Source organism: Dreissena polymorpha, chromosome 4, assembly GCF_020536995.1.
Source record: "Dreissena polymorpha isolate Duluth1 chromosome 4, UMN_Dpol_1.0, whole genome shotgun sequence".
Taxonomy (NCBI): Eukaryota; Metazoa; Mollusca; class Bivalvia; order Myida; family Dreissenidae; genus Dreissena; species Dreissena polymorpha.
This window is the reverse complement of record NC_068358.1, coordinates 43,758,330-43,781,527: the sequence shown is the minus strand read 5'-3', so window position 1 is coordinate 43,781,527 and position 23,198 is coordinate 43,758,330. Positions and strand designations below refer to the sequence as shown.

Sequence of the window (23,198 nt, the reverse complement as noted above, 5' to 3'; positions counted from 1 at the left end):
GTATCACCTACCTGTCTGGCGATGGCGCGGGCAGTCTTCGGGTTATCTCCAGTCAGCAGTATCACCTACCTGTCATGCGATGGTGCGACAGTCTTCTGGTTATCTTCAGTGAGCCGTATCACCTACCTGTCTGGCGATGGCGCGGGCTGTCTTCTGGTTATCTCTTGTCAGCAGTATCACCTACCTGTCTGGCGATAGGGCGGGCTCTGGTTATCTCCAGTCAGCAGTATCACCTACCTATCTGGCGATGGCGCGGGAAGTCTTCTGGTTATCTCCGGTCAGCAGTATCACCTACCTGTCTGGCGATGGCGCGGGCAGTCTTCTGGTTATCTTCAGTCAGCAGTATCACCTACCTGTCTGGCAATGGCGCTGCAGTCTTCTGGTTATCTCCAGTCAGCAGTATCACCTACCTGTCTGGCGATGGCTTGGGCAGTCTTCTGGTTATCTCCAGTCAGCAGTATCACCTACCTGTCTGGCGATGGCGCAGGCAGTCTTCTGGTTATCTCCAGTCAGCAGTTTCACCTACCTGTCTGGCGATGGCGCGGGCAGTCTTCTGGTTATCTCCAGTCAGCAGTATCACCTACCTGTCTGGCAATGGCGCGGGCAGTCTTCTGGTTATTCCCAGTCAGCAGTATCACCTACCTGTCTTGCGATGGTGGGGGCAGTCTTCTGGTTATCTCCAGTCAGCAGTATCACCTACCTGTCTGGCAATGGCGCAGGCAGTCTTCTGGTTATCTCCAGTCAGCAGTATCACCTACCTGTCTGGCGATGGCGCGGGCAGTCTTCTGGTTATCTCCGGTCAGCAGTATCACCTACCTGTCTGACGATGGCACGGGCAGTCTTCTGGTTATCTCCTGTCAGCAGTATCACCTACCTGTTTGGCGATGGCGCGGGCAGTCTTCTGGTTATCTCCGGTCAGCAGTATCACCTACCTGCCTGGCGATGGCGCGGGCAGTCTTCTGGTTATCTCCGGTCAGCAGTATCACCTAACTGTCTGGCGATGGCGCGGGCAGTCTTCTGGTTATATCCGGTCAGCAGTATCACCTACCTGCCTGGCGATGGCGCGGGCAGTCTTCTGGTTATCTCCGGTCAGCAGTATCACTTGCAGTCCCATCTCCTTCAGGGTGCTGATGGCCAGGTGAGCCTCAGACTTCACCGTGTCTGCCACCGCCAGCATAGCTATGATGTTGCCTGCAAACCAGCACATACGGTATTATACCTGTCAATTACTCCACATTTCGTAAAAAGAACTTAAACAAGCTTAAGTTCAAGCTCATTTTCATCTTGTAAATATTGTAAATTCCATTCCATACAGGCACAGTCCTCAAAATATAATAAGAATTATAGGCTTTAAACTGACTCTGCATGTAAAATTATTTTCTATGAGAGCAGACACAGAAAGATGGAAATACTCAAGACGAGTGTCTCTATGCGTACCATCTATTGCACACAGTACAGCAGTGTGCCCCTGTTCTTCATGCCCCGACATTGTAGTGTCCATTTTCTCAGTGACCGTCAGGCCATTACGTCTCATCCACTCTCGGTTGCCAATGAGGACAGTGTACACCTTGGAGGCAGTAGCAGCACCAACATTCAACGCTGGAAATCATGAGACAGGCACTCCAATTAAAGATACTTTCTTCAAAAATGTTGCAGATTGTTACATTTTCCATATTTAGGAAGGCACGTTTTCACTGACCACAGAAAAATGTAGAATTGGACAGGATCTTGTTATAAACAGGTTTCTCATTCCAAATATCAGAGGAGATTTGGTTCTGTTTGATGAAAAAATATGACAAAAATTCCCCTTAAAGAAAAAAAACCATAAGATGTTGCACGAGTGAAATTGTGTTATTTTAATTTAGATTTTTTCCTATTTGAAAATATTTCAATCTTCAATTTATAAAACACAAGATTAAAATTTAAGATGTCTCAATTTCCAAACAAATTTTAATATTCTTTGTCGACAACAATTCAGAACCATCAAACAATTACAAAACAGTAATGATCTTTATAACAGAAGTCCCCCAATTTAACTATAAATCTTATTGGCATCTGTGAAGAAGTGAAGAGGTGGGATAAATGGATAAAAGAGGAAACGTATTTGAAACATCCTTAAATGTAAAGTATTACCATGTATTCTTAGATATAATAAGAACTTTGGTGTCAAAACTATATTTTTAAAATATACTGCTATTTATGTTCACTTCTATTTGATGAAAGAAGAAAGCTGACAAGACATTCACATTCAAATTGAAATTTTCAGAGAAGTAATCTCTAGTCAGGCAACTGAGAGAATAGGGAAGTATTTCTCCAATAATGTTCAATATTTCATTACTTTGCATTACATAACACAATCATCAAATACTTATAATTGCAATTACATAGCACAAAAAATAAAGCCTGATAAAACAAATAAAAAAAAACCACTCTTCAACCAATAACCAAGCTGATGGAACCAACCTTGGATGTCGAGATTTTCCATGGTGGTATCATACATGACGTTGTCTATCTTGACCCTGAGGCTGCCCTGCGTGTTCTTGCGGTTGTTCAAGGCCTCAAGGTCAAGGTCAGTGAGCAGGGACTCCACATTGGTTACACTGCACTTGAGTCCACAGCCCGGGACTGCCTGGAAGTCTCCTGTTCGCCCAAGGGTATCAGCCTTCAGAGTCTGTCAGGAAGCAACAATATATGATTACAGATTACAATTATAATCTCGTAAAGTTATTGGATAAAGTGATTGAAGTCCAGATAACACATTTTTGTCTAAAAAAAGACAAATGTCAAAATATGTTATTTTATTACATAATAATCAGATCGTTTTAAAGTCAGGAATTCCAGTCTTTGCAACATTGTATTTTATCTTCTTTTTCTTATTGAAATATACCATAATAACAGTATATAATCTTGTCCTGAACAAATGGTCATTTGTGATTGCTTTATGGATGTAAAACCGTTCAGGTACATTAGAATTATGAAGGCGAGTTTGAATACCAATCTGGACTGCAATTACAAGTAATTGAACAGCACAGAATTCTTAGCTGGAGTCATCTGTCATGTCTGGCTTTTCAATAACACTTTGATGTGAAAATCAAACAAGGAACAAGCGCTGGTGTTAGAAGAGTACTTACACATTTAAAGAAAAAGGTCTATAATTAAACTAGAATTCAGTTTTTGGGGAAAAGGCTTGCTGCTTCAGATTTGAAGTCCCAACTTTTAGTATACTTAATAATAGTACACATCACAGAAAGGCATTTACTACTTCTGGAATGAACAAGGACAATACTTCAATACTATCCATTTTGTCTGGATGGTAAACCAAGACAAATAGCTAAATACAAATTAGTCAGGAAAAAACTTCACATGAGCTCCTTAATCTTCTGGCCTGTAATTATCAAATATGCTTAAGTATGATTTTAGACTCAGTGGCTTATGCTGCTTATTAAATTCATTAACACAACGTTTTGAAAGTTAAAGGTGTTGTACAAAATATTTATGTTTTTTATTTCTCATTTATTGCTATTTTTTAATATAAAGTTTTTGCACACTTTATTGCAATACAAAAAAAAAGCTTAAGCTACTCTTGTTACAAAATACTTGAGAAATCAAGACGTGAGCCACTTTCTATGTCCACTGTATGCCTACCTTTGACATATTTCATAATGTTCCTAATTCTTTGGGATATTGCACAATATGCCTACCTCTTTGGCATATTTCACAATGCTCCTACCTCTTTGGCATATTTCACAATGTTCCTACCTCTTTGGCATATTTCACAATGTGCCTACCTCTTTGGCATATTTCACAATGTGCCTACCTATTTGGCATATTTCATGATATTCCTACCTCTTTGGCATATTTTACAATGTACATGTACCTACCTCTTTGGCATATTTCACAATTTGCCTACCTCTTGGCATATTTCACAATTTGTCTACCTCTTTGGCATATTTCACAATTGCTCTACCTCTTTGGCATATTTAACAATGGCAGAGGCGATGGGGTGTTCAGAGCTGGCCTCTGCAGACCCAGCGATGGCAATGAGCTCAATGAAGCTGCACACCTTCTCCTCCACAAACATGGCAACCCGGGCAACCCTGGCAACACCGTGGGTCACAGTACCGGTCTTGTCAAACACCACCGCCTTCACCTGGGGTAGGGGGGGGGACACATAGGGTGAATTGAAAATGCCTTATATGAACATTAAGATAAAAAAAACATATTAAACAATCATATACAAACTGTCAAATACAAATAAAAGTGGCAAAAACACCATACAACTGTAAGTTTATGTTCTGGTTTGTTTTTCTTACAAAAAAGCTATGTATTTGAAAGAGGATATAGTTTTTTACTGTAAATAGTGAACTAAAATGCATTTAATATTTTTTACAAAACTCAAACAGAATTGATCCACAAGATCTGATTCGAAATGTGTTGAGGATAGCAAGATAGCTAGAGCTCTATTTTTGGGGCAAATGTCTTTTAAACAAATTTATACACTTTAACGTATTGTTTATGAAAGATTGATCAAAGAAGGTGGGCTAGAAAGTGGGACTGTCAATTAAAACAGCATTTGAAATAAAAATATTTAAATAATACCAAAATTGCATTTATAATACATCTATACGCTGGGGGCACTATTTCCCTTTGTAGCCATTATAATATACAGCTAAACGTTGTTACCTTATATTCGCCTAAGAGAAGTTGCATATATTTGTAAGTGGACAGTTATTCCCATCTTTACCCCTATGGTTGCCTCAAAGTTTTTACTTGTATTATGAAGGGGAATTCTGATCCAACAAGTGTTTTAACACTTATTATTATTTGTTGAACTCCGAAGTGTTGATGCCTTTTAAAACATGTACCAGCAACAAGCTCAAATTGTTAGGCATGGAATACACCCCTACGTCAACACAAAAACAATGTTCATTTTAATTCTTTTACAAAATGTATTGGTTTCATTGCAATTTTAGTACACATGATCGCTATTTGACAACTAAATACTATTTTAAAACACTTTATTGGGATGAGTTGAACTACGGATTTCTCAAAGTCATTTGTGAACTCCCAGCAACTTTAAGATAACCATATTCAGTTTACTACGTAGTTTACTACGTATTCTCAGCACAAAAGGTCATTTATTGCATTTATGTCAAAATCATGACATTTGCACTTTCACTTTTTCCTTATGGATAAGTTCTAATAATGTTATTTGAAATCCATTACTTGTAACATATTGTCAAAATCCCATATCTTCCCGACTTAACAGATTCTGCAGATTGCCAGTGCCCCAGCCCTTAAGATGGCTCACCTTGTGTGTGATCTCCAGGGGTTCCCCTCCCTTGATGAGGATCCCATTGGTGGCCCCTATCCCCGTGCCCACCATGACAGCAGTGGGTGTGGCCAGCCCCAGGGCGCAGGGGCAGGCAATGCTCAGAACGGTGATGGCAAACTGGAAGGCCTTCTGGAAGATGATCTCTGCCTTGGTGTATTCACCACCCTCCTGCAGCAGAGAGACGCACCTTTGGATGGGCATACAGGATTATCGTTCCTATATCATTCTTACACATGATTTAATTATTCCAGATATTCTTTTCTAAGATACCATCATGATAACTCATTTTTTAGGCAATCACTAGTTAACAATTTTAAAATTATTTTGTATATTTACTTGCAGAATTTGTATTGAATCTTTAAAACTGATTGTTACCTAACTTTACTACAAATAGCTATCGAAGCATACCATGAAGCCAGGCTCCACGAGGAGAATATTGCCATAGCCGATTGCTATCCAGACAACACAGGTGAGGACAGACAGGACCACCACCATAGGAACAAAGTAGCCCGCAATGGTATCTGCTAGTGCTTGAATGGGGGCCTGCAACACACAAGAGCATAACAACTACCGTAATTACTCTATGTTTTCGGACACTCTAAGTTTTCGGACACCCCTTTTTTTAGCAAAAATAATTATTTTTCGTGACTCTTAATTTTCGGACACACGAGTTTTCGTCCATAATTAATGCCTCTAAGTTTTCGGACAGTATATTTCACAGCGCTATTTTACACAATTTCTATCCTGTTTTTGATATCTAATGACACTTCGGTCATGGGGTTTTACAACCAGATTAACATCATAAAACATGGCAGGTGCATGCCTGAGGGCAACGGACCATTACATTTGCGTAATTGGGTAAATAACCTTGTAAACCGGTATTATTCAATGGTTTCGCCCGATTGCATAAGCGCTATGACAATTGCCAGGGGAAGCGCCAATTAACAGTTAAATTATCTACTGTAATGGTACTACCACTTCTCAGTAAAATAACTGTGACAAATACTAAACGCTTCAAAATGTGATGCACCCTTTTGCAAGTTTTACGAACAATGGAAGGTGTTAGACAACAACTGTCGGAAAGGAACAAACAAAGAATTCATAGTTTGAATTTTTTATTGCGTTAATTACAGATTCATAATAGCGAGTATCGGTACATCACTTGCTTATCTTTGAACTCGTTGGTCAAAGTACAACCTTGTAGTAACTTTCTGTCAAATAAATTAAGCATTTAAAATTATTTAAAATGCAGTGCAAACATATATAACTGTAATCTATACTTTAAAGCATGGTATTTTACAAGCGCGTGCTATTACCGGTAGTCCTTGATACAATTAAAGCTATTTTTGGACACTTCAATTTTCGACTCTAAGTTTTTGGACACCTGTATTTTGTGAATATTTTTCGTATCTAAGTTTTCGGACACGAACAAAAATTATTATTTTTAAGTGTCCGAAAACATAGAGTAATTACGGTAATAAATGAACCTATACAACCTTAACCTTTGTGTCATCAAAATGTAAGACGAAAAAATACATCTAGTATATTGGTTCTGACTGGCTTAAAAGTTGCCATTAATGTTGTTAAAATCTTAACAAATTAATTTGTTGCAAAACACCTTAAACAAGAGGGCCTGAAAGGCCCAAAGTCTCTCACCTGAGATACAAAGGAACAGATCTGTTATTTGCAGCCCAAGATATCATTAGAACACATGTCTCATGAAGATAAGGCAATAAATGATGCCTGTAGAGTGTAAACAAGGCAAATGTTGACGATTCAAGTCGCACCTGACACACCGCATGACAGAAAATGGTGATCACAAAAGCTCACCATTGAGCCAAAAACTAAATCTTTTCAAGTAACATTTCATTAAAAAAAAATTAATATATGAAAGAAATTGTATAACAGCCTGGACCCAACAACAGAATGTGCTGAATTGAGACAATAAATATATTCTATACAAGCAAATGTACTGTCAACTCCTCTCTTTGCACTTTTTTAATAAACTGATTAGTCCATAAAATTAAGTTGATCTTTGGTTTCCGTTCTCACATATAGACTAATATGAATGTCCATACTACATGTTCAACTTTGGTTCACTGTTCTCATAGCTAGAATAATATGAAATACCATAATATAATGTTGGTAATTGGTTCAAATCTCATACATGTAGCTGGACTTGTATGAAATTCCATACAATTATGTTATTCCTTAGTTCAGGTTCTCATTGTTGAACTGATATGAAAGTCCATAACATAACACGTGGATTTTATTACTAGTATTTTACAGCTAGACTTACACAAAAGACTCCTTGGCTAGAACTTATCACAGTAGTGATCAATACCCAAAGGTGCAGCATGTAGTAATATGTAGACAGTTTTACAGATGGCAATTTTTGCAATTTTTTTTCAGAGAAACACAAAATAATGTATCATATAAATTTTGTAATAGTTAATGTAGCACATGCATCACTACATATAAAAAGGAACAATTTCTTCAATTTTGAACAATATACGTTCAAAAAGTAAAAGAAAACCTGCAGACAAATTTGAGTCTACCGACAGACTGACAAACATTCATAGTGATTCCAGTATATCCCAAGTAACAGGGACTATAAACATATAAAGTCTGCAAGTATGTGACTGAAGTGAAATTCTAACTAAGTTATATGTCACCTTGGAGGTCTGTGCCTCCTCTACAAGTTTCACAATCTGGGAGAGTGTCGTCTCAGAGCCAACATGTGTGGCCTCCATGAGCAGCATGCCGTTCTGGTTAATGGAGCCTCCAATCAGTGAATCACCTGCAGGCAATCAACCACATGATTGCGTCCACATAAGGAAACTATGGTCCCACAATCATTTTTAAAAATGACATTTTAAAACAATATTTCTCTAGAATTACACCTAGTGCATAAAAGACAGATTTTTATGCTGCATATTAAATACGCCTGTGTTCTTGTTAAAAAATTATTTTAATACTACACGGCTATGCTTCACGCCACGTGAAATTTTGTCATCAATTTCAGACGTATTCAAGGATTTATTCTTCTACCTAAAGAAATCAGCACAAACTGCAAAAAAAAATGTCTTTTATGCAAATGTATTTCAATACCTTGAGATATTTGCAAAAATAAAGTTCTTTACAGTGTGTTGACATTTTGTCCAGACCGTGTGCAAACCCCTGAAAACCCTGTTGATACTGCATTCTGATTACTGTGAACATTTTCTTGATACCATGATATGCTTTGAATAATGATAAATGAATTTGTAAAATTGGTTTAAACATTTGAAAAACACAATATGGGTATACAACAATATATAATTAAATTCAACAAGAGCTGTCACCATAGGATGACATATGCCCCCTATTAACGCTTTGATAGAAGCTATGAGCATTTTTCGAAACCTAAATACTAAATCCTTGAAATGCACTAAGTGACCCCGTGACCTTGTTTTTGACTCGGCATGACCCATATTCGAACTTGACCTAAATATTGTCTAGATACAACTTCTGACCAAGTTTGGTAAAGATCGGATGAAAACTATTTGAATTAGAGAGGGGACACGAAAAGTGTGACCGACTGACAGACTGACAGACAGACAGACAGACGGACAGTGCCAAAACTATATACCCCCTTTTCTTTGAAAGGGGGGACAAAATATATAGAGAATAGTTGTTTGCTTTAGGAATAAAACTGAGAATATTTTGCCAGTAAAGGGAGACCATAAATAGCTTCCCAAGAATTTCCAATTTTCTGTCAATTGCAACAAGGGCTGTTTGTAAAACATGCATGCCCCCCATATGGGCTCTCCGTTGTAGTGACAGCCATTATGTGAATATGTTTTTTGTCACTTAAGTCAATGACCTGTGAAATGTATCCAATTAATAGTGCAAAAACCAATCAGGACCTATACTAATCAATTATATCCATTATATGATTGAGTCTTTGATTTTTTGGATTCCTTTCACACATTTTGACTTATTTGACAATATGTGAAACGTGCACACAATTTGTTATGTTTTATTTATTAATGGTAATGAAACATGTTATTTATAGCAGTTAACTCCCCTAGTCAATGACCACCATAGATAGCAATGCAATCTGATTAAAAATAGCCAAGGCTAGTGTTGTGTGTTGGGCAAATGTATATAAGTGCAACTTGACCACATGACCAGTATCATGTGTTTACCACACACAGAAGTCAGTTATGTAATAGACCATGATTAATTCCACTCCCAACTTTGGCCGCTTGCCAAGATACTGACCAGTATCAGATGGGGTTGTGAAACTGTGTAAACAGTGAACACCAGTCCATGTAATACTGGCCTACCACTTGTACTAGTTGATTTGGAGTTAATACAGTAATGCATGTACAAATGACACACTAAGCCTAAAAGTTAATTATATGTGCCTCTGAAAACTAATCAGACGAGTGGGTTGAAATTTACAATCTTTACTTGGCATTTGAGGAAATCTGAACTCTCAGGGTTTGGATAGAAAATCCCCAAATTAACTTTTCTTTACACTGTTGTTATTTTTGTTCAATACACAAATATTAACGTAACTTTACAAATCCTGTACAGTAAAGGAAACTAAATCTAAGTTGATATTTTGTTATGCTTGATCCTATTTATGTATTAACATTGTTTTATACATACAAACTGTGTTGCTGTTTTTCAATTAACAAGCAGATTAAAAATTAATTTTATATTTTTATGTATAATTTGAATTGACAAAATTAAATGCAAGTTGCGTAGCAAGAATTACATGTTTGATTTATTGTCAGTGAATCGTGACATTTTCTCAATGTTTCAGACCACCAGTTTGTCAAAGCTATCAACCGCTTGGATGGTCAAGCTAAATAGAATTGACCCAGCAAATCACAACTGTCCTGTTGCCATATAATATTAAATATCATATTACATTGGTTTTTTAAATGTTGAATTCTCACGTCATTTCCATAAACATAGTATTTACTGGCACAGAAACAAAGGCTTATACATCATTATGAATTAACATGTGTCAAAAATTCAATTTGTAAGTCTCTTTACTGGACAGTGTGAAAACAGAATAAACTAGTAACCTGAAAATCAATAGGGGTCATCTGCGAGTCACGATCAATGTACCTATGAAGTGTCATGATCCTAGGCAAAAGCGTTCTTGAGTTATCATCCAAAAATCATTTTACTATTTCGGGTCACCGTGACCTTGACCTTTGACCTTGTGACCTCAAAATCAATAGGGGTCATCTGCGAGTCATGATCAATCTACCTATGAAGTTTATGATCCTAGGCATATGCGTTCTTGAGTTATCATCCGAAAACCATTTTACTATTTCGGGTCACCGTGACCTTGACCTTTGACCTAGTGACCTCAAAATCAATAGGGGTCATCTGCGAGTCTTGATCAATCTACCCATGAAGTTTCATGATCCTAGGTGTATGCATTCTTGAGTTATCATCCGGAAACCATTTTACTATTTCGGGCGACCGTGACCTTGACCTTTGACCTAGTGACCTCAAAATCAATAGGGGTCATCTGCGACTCATGATCAATCTACCCATGAAGTTTCATGATCCTAGGCGTATGCGTTCTTGAGTTATCATCCGAAAACCATTTTACTATTTCGGGTCACCGTGACCTTGACCTTTGACCTAGTGACCTCAAAATCAATAGGGGTCATCTGCGAGTCATGATCAATCTACCTATGAAGTTTCATGATCCTAGGCGTATGCGTTCTTGACTTATCATACGACAACCACCTGGTGGACGGACCGACCGACCGACCTACCGACCGACCGACCGACCGACATGAGCAAAGCAATATACCCCCTATTCTTCGAAGGGGGGCATAATAAAACATCAAAATGCTTTAGCCATAAATCCCGTCTTATTTTCCTTATCAACCGATGAAAATCTGCACGTTGATTCTCACCAATCTCTTTCTGGACAGGCATGGATTCTCCAGTGATGAGAGACTCATCACAAGTTGATGACCCCTGCACGACCTTTCCATCAACTGGCACCTTCTCTCCAGGAACAACCTGGCAACATTGCAAGGAAGTTGGTTGGGTGGTTGTAAAACATTTTCTGATTCTAATCTCGGACATTAAGCATGATTCTTACTCACTTTATTTGGTAAAAAATCATTTGGGCAACATTTGGATCTTTTGGGATTCACACATTTTCTTTATCATTTGCAGATAAAAGTTCTTTAACTGATTTAGAAACATTACATGATTCATTATTATGAATAAAATTGTAATCTTGTATACAATATAAGAAAGAACATTATAATCTTTTGAGTAGATTTCAAGTTCCAAAATTATGGATTTCATTAAATCCCTAATATGGCTAATACAACTTTTAAACTGCAAATTTAAGTAGATCTATGAACCTGAAATTAAGTTACACTTCCGGATCTTATCTTAGTCATCTAAGTAAAAGCTATCAGGGCTTTTTGCAGTTGATGGAAGTATAGTCTCGGTGCAAGAAGGAAGTGGAAAATATTAAAATCAGATTTGTTGAAAAGGAAACAATTTAAAAAGTTTGAAGTCAATGGCCACTGGTGATATGTGTAAAATGAATCTATAATTGTTGCATATTAAATCACCTTGAGTATGTCGCCCCTGTGGACGAGATCCACTGGTGTGGTCATCTCACTGATGATGGCTCCCGCCTTGTCCAGCTCTACCAGCACCGCCTCATTGGCCTGCAGGGACAGCAGTTTGGCCAGCGCCTCCGACGTCTTGCCCTGAATAGTGTACACGTGTACTGGGTCATATCACTAGCAGCACTGCAGTAATACATCCTGAATAGTGTACATATGTACTTGGTCATATCACTAGCAGCACTGAAGTAATACACCCTGAATAGTGTACATGTGTACTTGGTCATATCACTAGCAGCACTGCAGTAATACACCCTGAATAGTGTACACGTGTACTGGGTCATATCACTAGCAGCACTGCAGTAATACACCCTGAATAGTGTACATGTGTACTTGGTCATATCACTAGCAGCACTGCAGTAATACACCCTGAATAGTGTACATGTGTACTTGGTCATATCACTAGCAGCACTGCAGTAATACACCCTGAATAGTGTACATGTGTACTTGGTCATATCACTAGCAGCACTGCAGTAATACACCCTGAATAGTGTACATGTGTACTTGGTCATATCACTAGCAGCACTGCAGTAATACACCCTGAATAGTGTACATGTGAACTTGGTCATATCACTAGCAGCACTGCAGTAATACACCCTGAATAGTGTACATGTGTACTTGGTCATATCACTAGCAGCACTGCAGTAATACACCCTGAATAGTGTACATGGTACTTGGTCATATCACTAGCAGCACTGCAGTAATACAGCCCTGAATAGTGTACACTGGTACTTGGTCATATCACTAGCAGCACTGCAGTAATACACCCTGAATAGTGTACCATGTGTACTTGGTCATATCACTAGCAGCACTGCAGTAATACACCCTGAATAGTGTACATGTGTACTTGGTCATATCACTAGCAGCACTGCAGTAATACACCCTGAATAGTGATACCATGTTTACTTCGGTCATCATCACTAGCAGCACTGCAGTAATTACACCACCTGAATACTGTGTACATGTGTTTCCGTGGTCATATCATTAGCAGCATCTGCGTAATACACCACTTGACTAGTGTACATGTGTACTTGGGTCATATCATTTAGACAGCGCTGCCGTAATACACCCTGACTAGTGTACATGTGTACTTGGTCATATCAACAAGCAGCAACTGCAGTAATACACCTGAAGTGTACGGTACCATGCACCTGGGTTCCATATCACTAGCCAGCCACCTTGCAGTAATCACACCCTGACTAGGTAACCACTTGTACTTGGTCATATCACTGGCCGCACTTGCAGTAATTACACCCCTGCATAGTGTACCCCTTGTACTTGGTCATATCACTGGCAGCACTGCAGTAATACACCCTGAATAGTGTAATGTGTACTTGGTCATATCACTAGCAGCACTGCAGTAATACACCCTGAATAGTGTACATGTGTACTTGGTCATATCACTGGCAGCACTGCAGTAATACACCCTGAATAGTGTACATGTGTACTTGGTCATATCACTAGCAGCACTGCAGTAATACACCCTGAATAGTGTACATGTGTACTTGGTCATATCACTAGCAGCACTGCAGTAATACACCCTGAAAAGTGTACACATGTACTTGGTCATATCACTAGCAGCACTGCAGTAATACACCCTGAATAGTGTACACATGTACTTGGTCATATCACTGGCAGCACTGCAGTAATACACCCTGAATAGTGTACACATGTACTTGGTCATATCACTAGCAGCACTGCAGAATACACCCTGAATAGTGTACATGTGTACTTGGGCATATCACGTAGTCAGCAGTAATACACCCTGAATAGTGTACATGTGTACTTGGGCATATCACATAGTCAGCAGTAATACACTCTGAATAGTGTACACGCGTACTTGGTCATATCACATAGTCAGCAGCAATTCACCCTGAATAGTGTACATGTGTACTTGGTCATATCACATAGTCAGCAGCAATTCACCCTGAATAGTGTACATGTGTACTGGGTCATATCACGTAGTCAGCAGTAATACACCCTGAATAGTGTACACATGTACTTGGTCATATCACTTAGTCAGCAGCAATTCACCCAGAATAGTGTACATGTGTATTGGGTCATATCACGTAGTCAGCAGTAATACACCCTGAATAGTGTACATGTGTACATGGTCATATCACATAGTCAGCAGTAATACACCCTGAATAGTGTACATGTGTACTGGGTCATATCACATAGTCAGCAGTAATACACCCTGAATAGTGTACATGTGTACTTGGTCATATCATGTAGTCAGCAGTAATACACCCTGAATAGTGTACATGTGTACTTGGACATATCACTAGCAGCACTGCAGTAATACACCCTGAATAGTGTACACATGTTCTTGGTCATATCACTAGCAGCACTGCAGTAATACACCTTGAATAGTGTACATGTGTACTTGGTCATATCACTGGCAGCACTGCAGTAATACACTCTGAATAGTGTACATGCGTACTTGGTCATATCACTAGCAGCACTGAAGTAATACACCCTGAATAGTGTACATGTGTACTTGGGCATATCACATAGTCAGCAGTAATTCACTCTGAATAGTGTACACGCGTACTTGGTCATATCACTAGCAGTACTGCAGTAATACACCCTGAATAGTGTACATGTGTACTTGGTCATATCACTAGCAGCACTGCAGTAATACACCCTGAATAGTGTACATGTGTACTTGGTCATATCACTAGCAGCACTGCAGTAATACACCCTGAATAGTGTACATGTGTACTTGGTCATATCACTAGCAGCACTGCAGTAATACACCCTGAATAGTATTCACATGTTCTTGGTCATATCACTAGCAGCACTGCAGTAATACACCCTGAATAGTGTACATGTGTACTTGGTCATATCACTAGCAGCACTGCAGTAATACACCCTGAATAGTGTACATGTGTCCTTGGTCATATTACGTAGTCAGCAGTAATACACTCTGAATAGTGTACACGCGTACTTGGTCATATCACTAGCAGCACTGCAGTAATACACCCTGAATAGTGTACATGTGTACTTGGTCATATCACTAGCAGCACTGCAGTAATACACCCTGAATAGTGTACATGTGTACTTGGTCATATCACTAGCAGCACTGCAGTAATACACCCTGAATAGTGTACATGTGTACTTGGTCATATCACTGGCAGCACTGCAGTAATACACCCTGAAAAGTGTACATGTGTACTTGGTAACATCACTAGCAGCACTGCAGTAATACACCCTGAATAGTGTACACATGTACTGAGTCATATCACTGGCAGCACTGAAGTAATACACCCTGAATAGTGTACATGTGTACTTGGTCATATCACTGGCAGCACTGCAGTCATACACCCTGAATAGTGTACACATGTTCTTGGTCATATCACTAGCAGCACTGCAGTAATACACCCTGAATAGTGTACATGTGTCCTTGGTCATATCACTAGCAGCACTGCAGTAATACACCCTGAATAGTGTACATGTGTACTTGGTCATATCACTAGCAGCACTGCAGTAATACACCCTGAATAGTGTACATGTGTCCTTGGTCATATTACGTAGTCAGCAGTAATACACTCTGAATAGTGTACACGCGTACTTGGTCATATCACTAGCAGCACTGCAGTTATACACCCTGAATAGTGTACATGTGTACTTGGTCATATCACTGGCAGCACTGCAGTAATACCACCCTGAATAGTGTACATATGCACTGGGTCATATCACTAGCAGCACTGAAGTAATACACCCTGAATAGTGTACATGTGTACTTGGTCATATCACTAGCAGCACTGCAGTAATACACCCTGAATAGTGTACATGTGTACTTGGTCATATCACTAGCAGCACTGCAGTAATACACCCTGAATAGTGTACATGTGTACTTGGTCATATCACTAGCAGCATACTTGGTCATATCACTAGCAGCACTGCAGTAATACACCCTGAAATAGTGTACATGTGTACTTGGTCATATCACTAGGCAGCACTGCAGTAATACAACCCTGAATAGTGTACATGTGTACTTGGTCATATCACTAGCAGCACTGCAGAATACCCTGAATAGTGTGCATGTGTACTTGGTCATATCACTAGCAGCACTGCAGTAATACACCCTGAATAGTGTACATGTGTACTGGGTCATATCACGTTTTTCAGCAGTAATACACCCTGATATTGTACATGTGTACTGGGTCATATCACGTAGTCAGCAGTAATACACCCTGAATAGTGTACACATGTACTTGGTCATATCACATAGTCAGCAGTAATACACCCTGAATAGTGTACATGTGTACTTGGTCATATCACGTAGTCAGCAGTAATACACCCTGAATAGTGTACACATGTACTTGGTCAATATCACATAGTCAGCAGCAATTCACCCTGAATAGTGTACATGTGTATTGGGTCATATCACGTAGTCAGCAGTAATACACCCTGAATAGTGTACATGTGTACGTGGTCATATCACATAGTCAGCAGTTATACACCCTGAATAGTGTACATGTGTACTGGGTCATATCACATAGTCAGCAGTAATACACCCTGAATAGTGTACATGTTTACTTGGTCATATCATGTAGTCAGCATTCATGGAAATAATTTACAATTAAACATGCTAAAATCAGGGCACCATGTATCAGAACGTATGTTAAAGTTATTTTAAGTCCTATCATGCCAAAAGAATTGCTTGATAAAATAGTCCATTATGTGAACAAATACAAGTAAATTATAATAAATGTATAAAATAATTTTATATACAACTCCATTTGAGGGGGGGTATAATTATCTGTATTAATTGGTTGGTTTTTGAGCACATGGGCTGTATAGAACACATTATGTATTTAAAGGTTGTGTACAGATTTATAAGTACAAACATTGGCATGAATACAGTCATGTGCGAAGTTTATATAGAACATTTGTAGTGATTATAGAGATTTATACTTGTTGCATGCAGATCTATGGCTGAATTTCATCTTGCATACAAACCTTAACCTACTTGACAAGTACAAATGGGGCATAACTCTGCTAAAAAGATAGTAACATTAATAGGCCTTTGTCAATCAATGTTCATAAAAATCCTGAACAATATCTTATTATTTTAATATCTGTAGTACATGTATGTATAGAATAGTTGCACGCAAATGTAAGATAATAAGATATGAATGGTTGCACACAAATGTAAACCTGAAGTACCAACAAAATAATGCTGATAAATTGCATTAAGGAACTTGGTAAGAGACCTCACACAATGACCCTAAACAAGTAAGAAGTTTCAAATGAATACATGTACCAGGACAAGTGATATGCAGATATTGCAACTTTTGCCTGAACAAAATATGTTTGAAAACTCAGACACTATCAATTGGACAAGCATATTTTGAACTTTTTGATGAATATCAAAGCATAAAATTAAAGACTTAAAATTAAAGAATACAAAGCAATAAAGAAGAAGCTTACCTTGGCAATATGTTCCAGCCATCTGCCCAGGGAAATAAACACCATAAGCATGGGTGTGGTCTCAAAGAAGGTCATGGGGCTCGTGGGTTCACGGAGACCTATAGCTGCCAGCACCACAGCCACTGAGTACAGGTAGGAGATCGTGGTTGCAAGCACAACAAGCACATCCATGTTGGCCGCACGGTGCTTCAGGGATTTGTAGGCTTGGATGTAGAAGATTCTCCCACCAATAAACTGTAATTTGACCAAAACGAAAATGTGTTTAGTGATACAGTAAACTAAAAGAAGAGGAACATATTTATTGCTACATCATTCTCTTTGTCCGAGGTTTTTGTCCCAAGATTTGAATGTAATCCATCAGAGTGTGCAGCCGTGTGCTTTTATAAAAAAAAAACTAAAAATAATACTTAATTGCTGTAAATCCTGGAGAAATAAGTGCCCAATAAGGTAATAGCATTGCTTATTCTTTTTTACATCATAGAAACATAACTTTTAAACTTTAGGCTAAATTTTAATGTAATATGATATCAAAGTTTCGATTTTTGTGTAACTATACTTAAAACTATACTTGATTTAATTATAGCTGCAAGAGGGAATTGAATGTTAATAAACTGTGTTTTGCGTAATAATTATTCTTAGTACACAACATGTGGGCCAACGGCTCGAGCCTAGCCCGCAAGGAACTTGACTGTTCTAAGCATTAAGTGTTCACAAGGTTTCATAATGGCCTTACAAGAAAAATTACTCTAACACTTTTCTGCAATGTTTTATGAAAACCAACAATCCTTATTCAGCACATTTCAAATATATAAAATTTGCAAAATTCTGAGCAATTTTAATTATGAGTGTATAAAAAATTGGTAAAAAGGTGACTTCTTCACGTGTAGTATTAAAACAGATTTACTTAAGCCACATATGGAAAGCTACCCTGCCTCATGGCGGCTTATTTTTTCATTGGACTGTTCGCTTGTCTGAGAAATCAATACAATAAATATTCAATTCAAGTTTTAAAAAAAATTGTGCAAATAAACAAGACTCCAAGAGTATCCAAAAGCTTTTTCTGTCATTTTACTATTAAAACAAGTTTATGATGCAACATGACCCAGTTTGAACTAATCTATGACAAATTGGGACAAATATTCTGACCAAGTTTCATGACAGGTGGACAATTAAATTAATGTGGCCTTTGGGTTCACAAGCTTTTTCTTTCATAGTGACCTAGCTTTTACATGACCCAGCTTAAAATTTGGCCAACATTTCATTTGGAAATAAATGTTTGTCCTTTAGAGTGTTCACAAGCTTTTCTTCAATTTGACTATGTGGCATATAATTTGACCCAACTTTAATTAATTACAAACTGGGTCCAGACACAGTTTTGAACTCAGCTGAGATTTAATTGGAACAAATGTTATGACCAAGTGTCTAGAAAAAGGTACAATAAATTTGGCTTCTAGAGTATTTGCAAGCTTTTCTCTTTTATTTAACCTTGTGCCCTGGTTTTGACCCAAAAAAGTAACTCATTTTTTAATGAGGCTGTGATTTATTTAGAAAAATATTCTGAACGATAAATGTTCTAACCAAATTTCACTAAGAATCTGAAATAAATGCAGCAGCATCAAGGCAATTGTTGAAGATGCCAACAAACTACAGACAAAAGACAATATCAAAAGCTCATAATAGGTGAGCTACAAAGAGTGATGCATTCACACTTACCTGAACAGGTGTTGCAAGAATGAACATGAGGAGGTTTTCCACAGAGAGGCCTGGGAATATGATGATCTGCATATGCATCATACTGAACATTCTCATGGTGGAGGTTTCTGATTGGTTGGTTCCATTGTGACCCTCATGAACCATGTTCATCTCCTGTGCGGGTGCAAACATGAAGTACATCATCACAGCCATTGAAGGTACGCCGAATATCAGGGACCACAGGAATGATGTCCTCCACCTGTGACACAGGAATATATACTCAACATACAGGGCACCTAGGAATGATGTCCTCCACCTGTGACACAGGAATATATACTCAACATACAGGGCACCTAGGAATGATGTCCTCCACCTGTGACACAGGAATATATACTCAACATACAGGGCACCTAGGAATGATGTCCTCCAACTGTGACACAGGAATATATACTCAACATACAGGGCACCTAGGAATGATGTTCTCCAACTGTGACACAGGAATATATACTCAACATACAGGGCACCTAGGAATGATGTCCTCCACCTGTGACACAGGAATATATACTCAACATACAGGGCATCGGTTCACAAAGCTCCTTGTGCATAATCAAAGTTGAGGGATATTTAAGACAAATATTCAACTCTAATTGTCCTTGTCAAAGTCAATAGTTCATACAACTGTAGATTATTTACTGGATTAAAGCCATCAATTTTAAAGACTTTGTTGAATACTACCGGATTTGTATGATTTTAAGACATAGACTTAAGTTTCCACTAAATTGCTGTGTGGCTAAAGGCACCATGACCTTTTGTCATAAACAAATATTAGTCTAAACAAGCAAATTCATTGAATTGATATCCCCCGCCAATATGCTTCTGGACACAAAAGTGTTATATTTGACACTCAAAAAAGCATTTTTTCAAGATACAAAGGGCCATAACTCCGTTATTAACAGATGGAGTACAATGCCATTTGGCGTGCATCATCCTCTTATCCATACATATACTCATACCAAGTTTCAATGAAATCCGCCAAAGCACTTCCAAGATATGGCTCTGGACGGACGGAAAGACGGGCGGACGGACAACGCCAAAACAATATCCCTCCGCCTATGGCTGGGGATAATAAAGAAGTATGCACTAATTTTAACAAATTCTTGGAAAATAAATTTCAATAATTGTTATCAGAATATGATGTAGGTATGTTATTATGTAAACCATAGTTTTTTCTGGCAGTTGAGGTCTTACAGCCCAGTACCAAATGGTGATGTTACCTCTTAATTTCATCTCGATGGTCATATCTAGCTGCACTATCTTCATCACCAGATGACCTCTCAGCCGTGAAACCAAGATCCTACAGTTACAAAACACATGAGTCATGATGAATTTCATTTTAAAGTTATAACATGTGTGTTGTGGTTGTTGAAAAAATGCAAATACATGTTACAGATATATATGTTTTGGTAGCTGCATTAATGTACAAGTCTAGGATAGCTGGAATGTGTCATTCAGTACACCACATGATACTAGTACTCCCTTATGTAATATTGAAATAATGTATAAAGCATTACATCAAATTGTATTTAAACATTTCAAAATCATATACCATGTCAACTAAAACGATGTGAAAGAAACATACAATGGTACATAAATTGGTTTTATCCTGCCTCTGTAACAAACATTGAACTAATAAAGCATGGTTGAATAAACTAGTTGATTTCCGACAGTACCTCGCATGACCACGATCTACCAAAGTACGTATTTCTACGAGCCGATTAACATGTTCTAATATTTGACCTTTAAAATGTATTGAGACGCATCATGAATTTTATCGTTATATTATATCTCATCCTATTTAGTTTATAGCTTTCAGTATTTTTTCATTTTCATTTACTTGATTACACAATTTATGACGTATCGAGTGTGACGTAAGTTCTCTGAAGAAACAAACTAGTTAAAGTAAGACTCTGGATTTTAGGGACAACAATTTGGACGTGGTGGTTTTTAACAGTCAATATTTTTAAAGCATCAAACCAATCCAAAATGTATTTCGGATTGTGTGTTTGTCATGCATAATTGTTAACTTCAATTAGAATAAAATAACTCGCTCCAACAGGATTATGATTTTGTAAATTGTGTTTTGGGTCAGAGTAGCTAGCATTCAATCCAAATGCAATACAAAAATATAGTGTTGTTTTAAATACACTCTATAAAGGGATGGAAGAACATAAAATGGTTTTCACTAAAGGGATAAAAGAATAGAAAATGGAAGTGCATATAAAATTGAGTTTTTGTTTTGCTGTTGCATTATTTTCTATTTCTACTGAGAAAAATATCACTTTCTCGATTCGTTTTGTATTTCTTCTCATTTTTTTAATAGGAAAGTATTAAAAGGAAAAGTTTAATGTGGAACTATTTTTTACGTGACACAATCGGTAGGTATTTGGTCGTCAGGAATGTTGTGTACATGTAGGAGGCCTGACCAGAATAATTATTTTGTTATGTCTGTTAATCATTTGTCAATAAAATGTGACAACGGCATACGTGAACATGAAGCAGGATAATTCAAATACATGATAGGTGCTGAGATGGAGAAAGTTTATCCTGTTTGGCCCAAAAAAGAAAATTAGGGCGAGCTTTATTTTCTTTTTCTAAACCTCTCCGCACCAACCATGTATTCTCTATCAGTGTTGTTTGTACCTATAGATTTCATGGTTGTTTTACAAAGTTATGAAGATCCAGAATAAGCCTACAAAACACCCAAGCAAATCAAAATCTGTTTTTTTACAATCATATACACATCGATGCCATTGAACTGTAAACGTTTCAGAAAAACTCATCAAGTACTAACGGAGAGAATAAAAAGACAAAGCTTCAGTGGACTATATATTTTAGATTGGAAAAGCAGAAAAGCGCCGTAACTCATGGAGGCCAAAATTCCTTTCTTAACAATGATCGCCAAGGGTTAACCCTGTATGGATGGAATAATGACAAGGAATAGACAGGCAAATTACCATATTTCTCTTGGCATTAATAGATGCCAAAAGCAAAAAAATATTAAGAAAAAATGCTCACAAACCTACTTCATATACTTTGGCGTTATTAGTGAAAATAAAAAACTTTTTTAGCCCTAACCTTAATAGCCTCAATGATGTGTCTAGGCCCGATAATGTCCGGGTTATATGTGAACTTTCCCTTGCTGGTTGCCAGGGCAACTGAAGCGCTGGTCACACCCTTCACTTTCTGCAGGTTGGACTCGATCAGATACACACACGACGCACAAGTCATTCCGGTGATCTGGAAAATTGCAATGTTAGGAGGTTAGACTTTCATTAAGGGGATCTTAGGATTGTTTTAAAAACAAGGGTATAACATTGAAATAGACCATGATGGTTTGCATTGACAGTGCCAAATACTTACAGAAGAATTCAACTTTTTAGCATCTGTATTTCTATTTGAAACTCAAATATAGCATACAACTATGCAAAAAAAGTCATCTAAATATTCAGTTTTAGTGCCAAGCCATAATACGCACTTACATAACATTTCATTATAGCATGAAACCATTGCAAATGTTTGTGTGAAGCAGAGACTGCAAGCACTCACAGTGAGGTCAATGACCCCATGGCCAGCCCCGTCCACCTCCATCACGGTGGAGTTGAAGCCCAGGTTGGTGACCTTGTTGGCGATCTGACTGGGCAGCACGTACGCAGGGTCATATATCACCTCTGCCTTCTGGGCCATTAAGGACACCAGAACCTTCTTTACTCCTGTCAATGGAATGATGAAATTTGACAATCAAGCTTTAAGTTGAATAATAATGACATTTATTTTATGATTTCTGTGGTTTATAGAGAAATATCAGTGAAATTTAACTGATATTTTACTGTTTTAAACTGTGAAAAATAACAGTGAACAAGATGTGTTTGTGAAACACTATGTCCCCCTATATGACGTTTGACCTTGAAGGATGACCTTGACCTTGACCCTTCACCACTCAAAATATGAGCTCCTTGAGATACACACGCATTTCAAATATAAAATTGCTAGCTTCAATATTG

The 23,198-nt window shown here is 38.0% G+C and overlaps 1 protein-coding gene across 19 annotated transcripts in view; it reads right to left on the bottom strand.

Moving 5' to 3' along the window:
• Positions 1–23,198, bottom strand: part of LOC127879228 (copper-transporting ATPase 1-like) — a 95,558-nt gene that overhangs the window by 14,062 nt on the left and 58,298 nt on the right. For 17 of the 19 annotated variants that reach the window (XR_008048975.1, XR_008048976.1, XR_008048978.1 and 14 more), the window contains 14 exons: positions 22,744–22,907; positions 22,273–22,434; positions 20,412–20,491; positions 19,159–19,396; positions 17,446–17,679; positions 11,950–12,090; positions 11,272–11,380; positions 8,011–8,135; positions 5,744–5,878; positions 5,312–5,503; positions 3,968–4,150; positions 2,464–2,671; positions 1,438–1,599; positions 1,049–1,191 (listed from right to left, as the gene is read on the bottom strand). Coding sequence is in view for 12 of the 19 variants with exons in the window: in XM_052425959.1 (XP_052281919.1) it covers positions 1,049–1,191; positions 1,438–1,599; positions 2,464–2,671; positions 3,968–4,150; positions 5,312–5,503; positions 5,744–5,878; positions 8,011–8,135; positions 11,272–11,380; positions 11,950–12,090; positions 17,446–17,679; positions 19,159–19,396; positions 20,412–20,491; positions 22,273–22,434; positions 22,744–22,907 (2,276 nt within the window). In the remaining 7 variants the exon portion in view is untranslated. Of the gene's footprint in view, positions 1–932; positions 1,192–1,437; positions 1,600–2,463; positions 2,672–3,967; positions 4,151–5,311; positions 5,504–5,743; positions 5,879–8,010; positions 8,136–11,271; positions 11,381–11,949; positions 12,091–17,445; positions 17,680–19,158; positions 19,397–20,411; positions 20,492–22,272; positions 22,435–22,743; positions 22,908–23,198 lie in introns of all 19 variants that reach the window. The other 2 variants (XR_008048980.1, XM_052425951.1) reach the window with 2 other exon arrangements.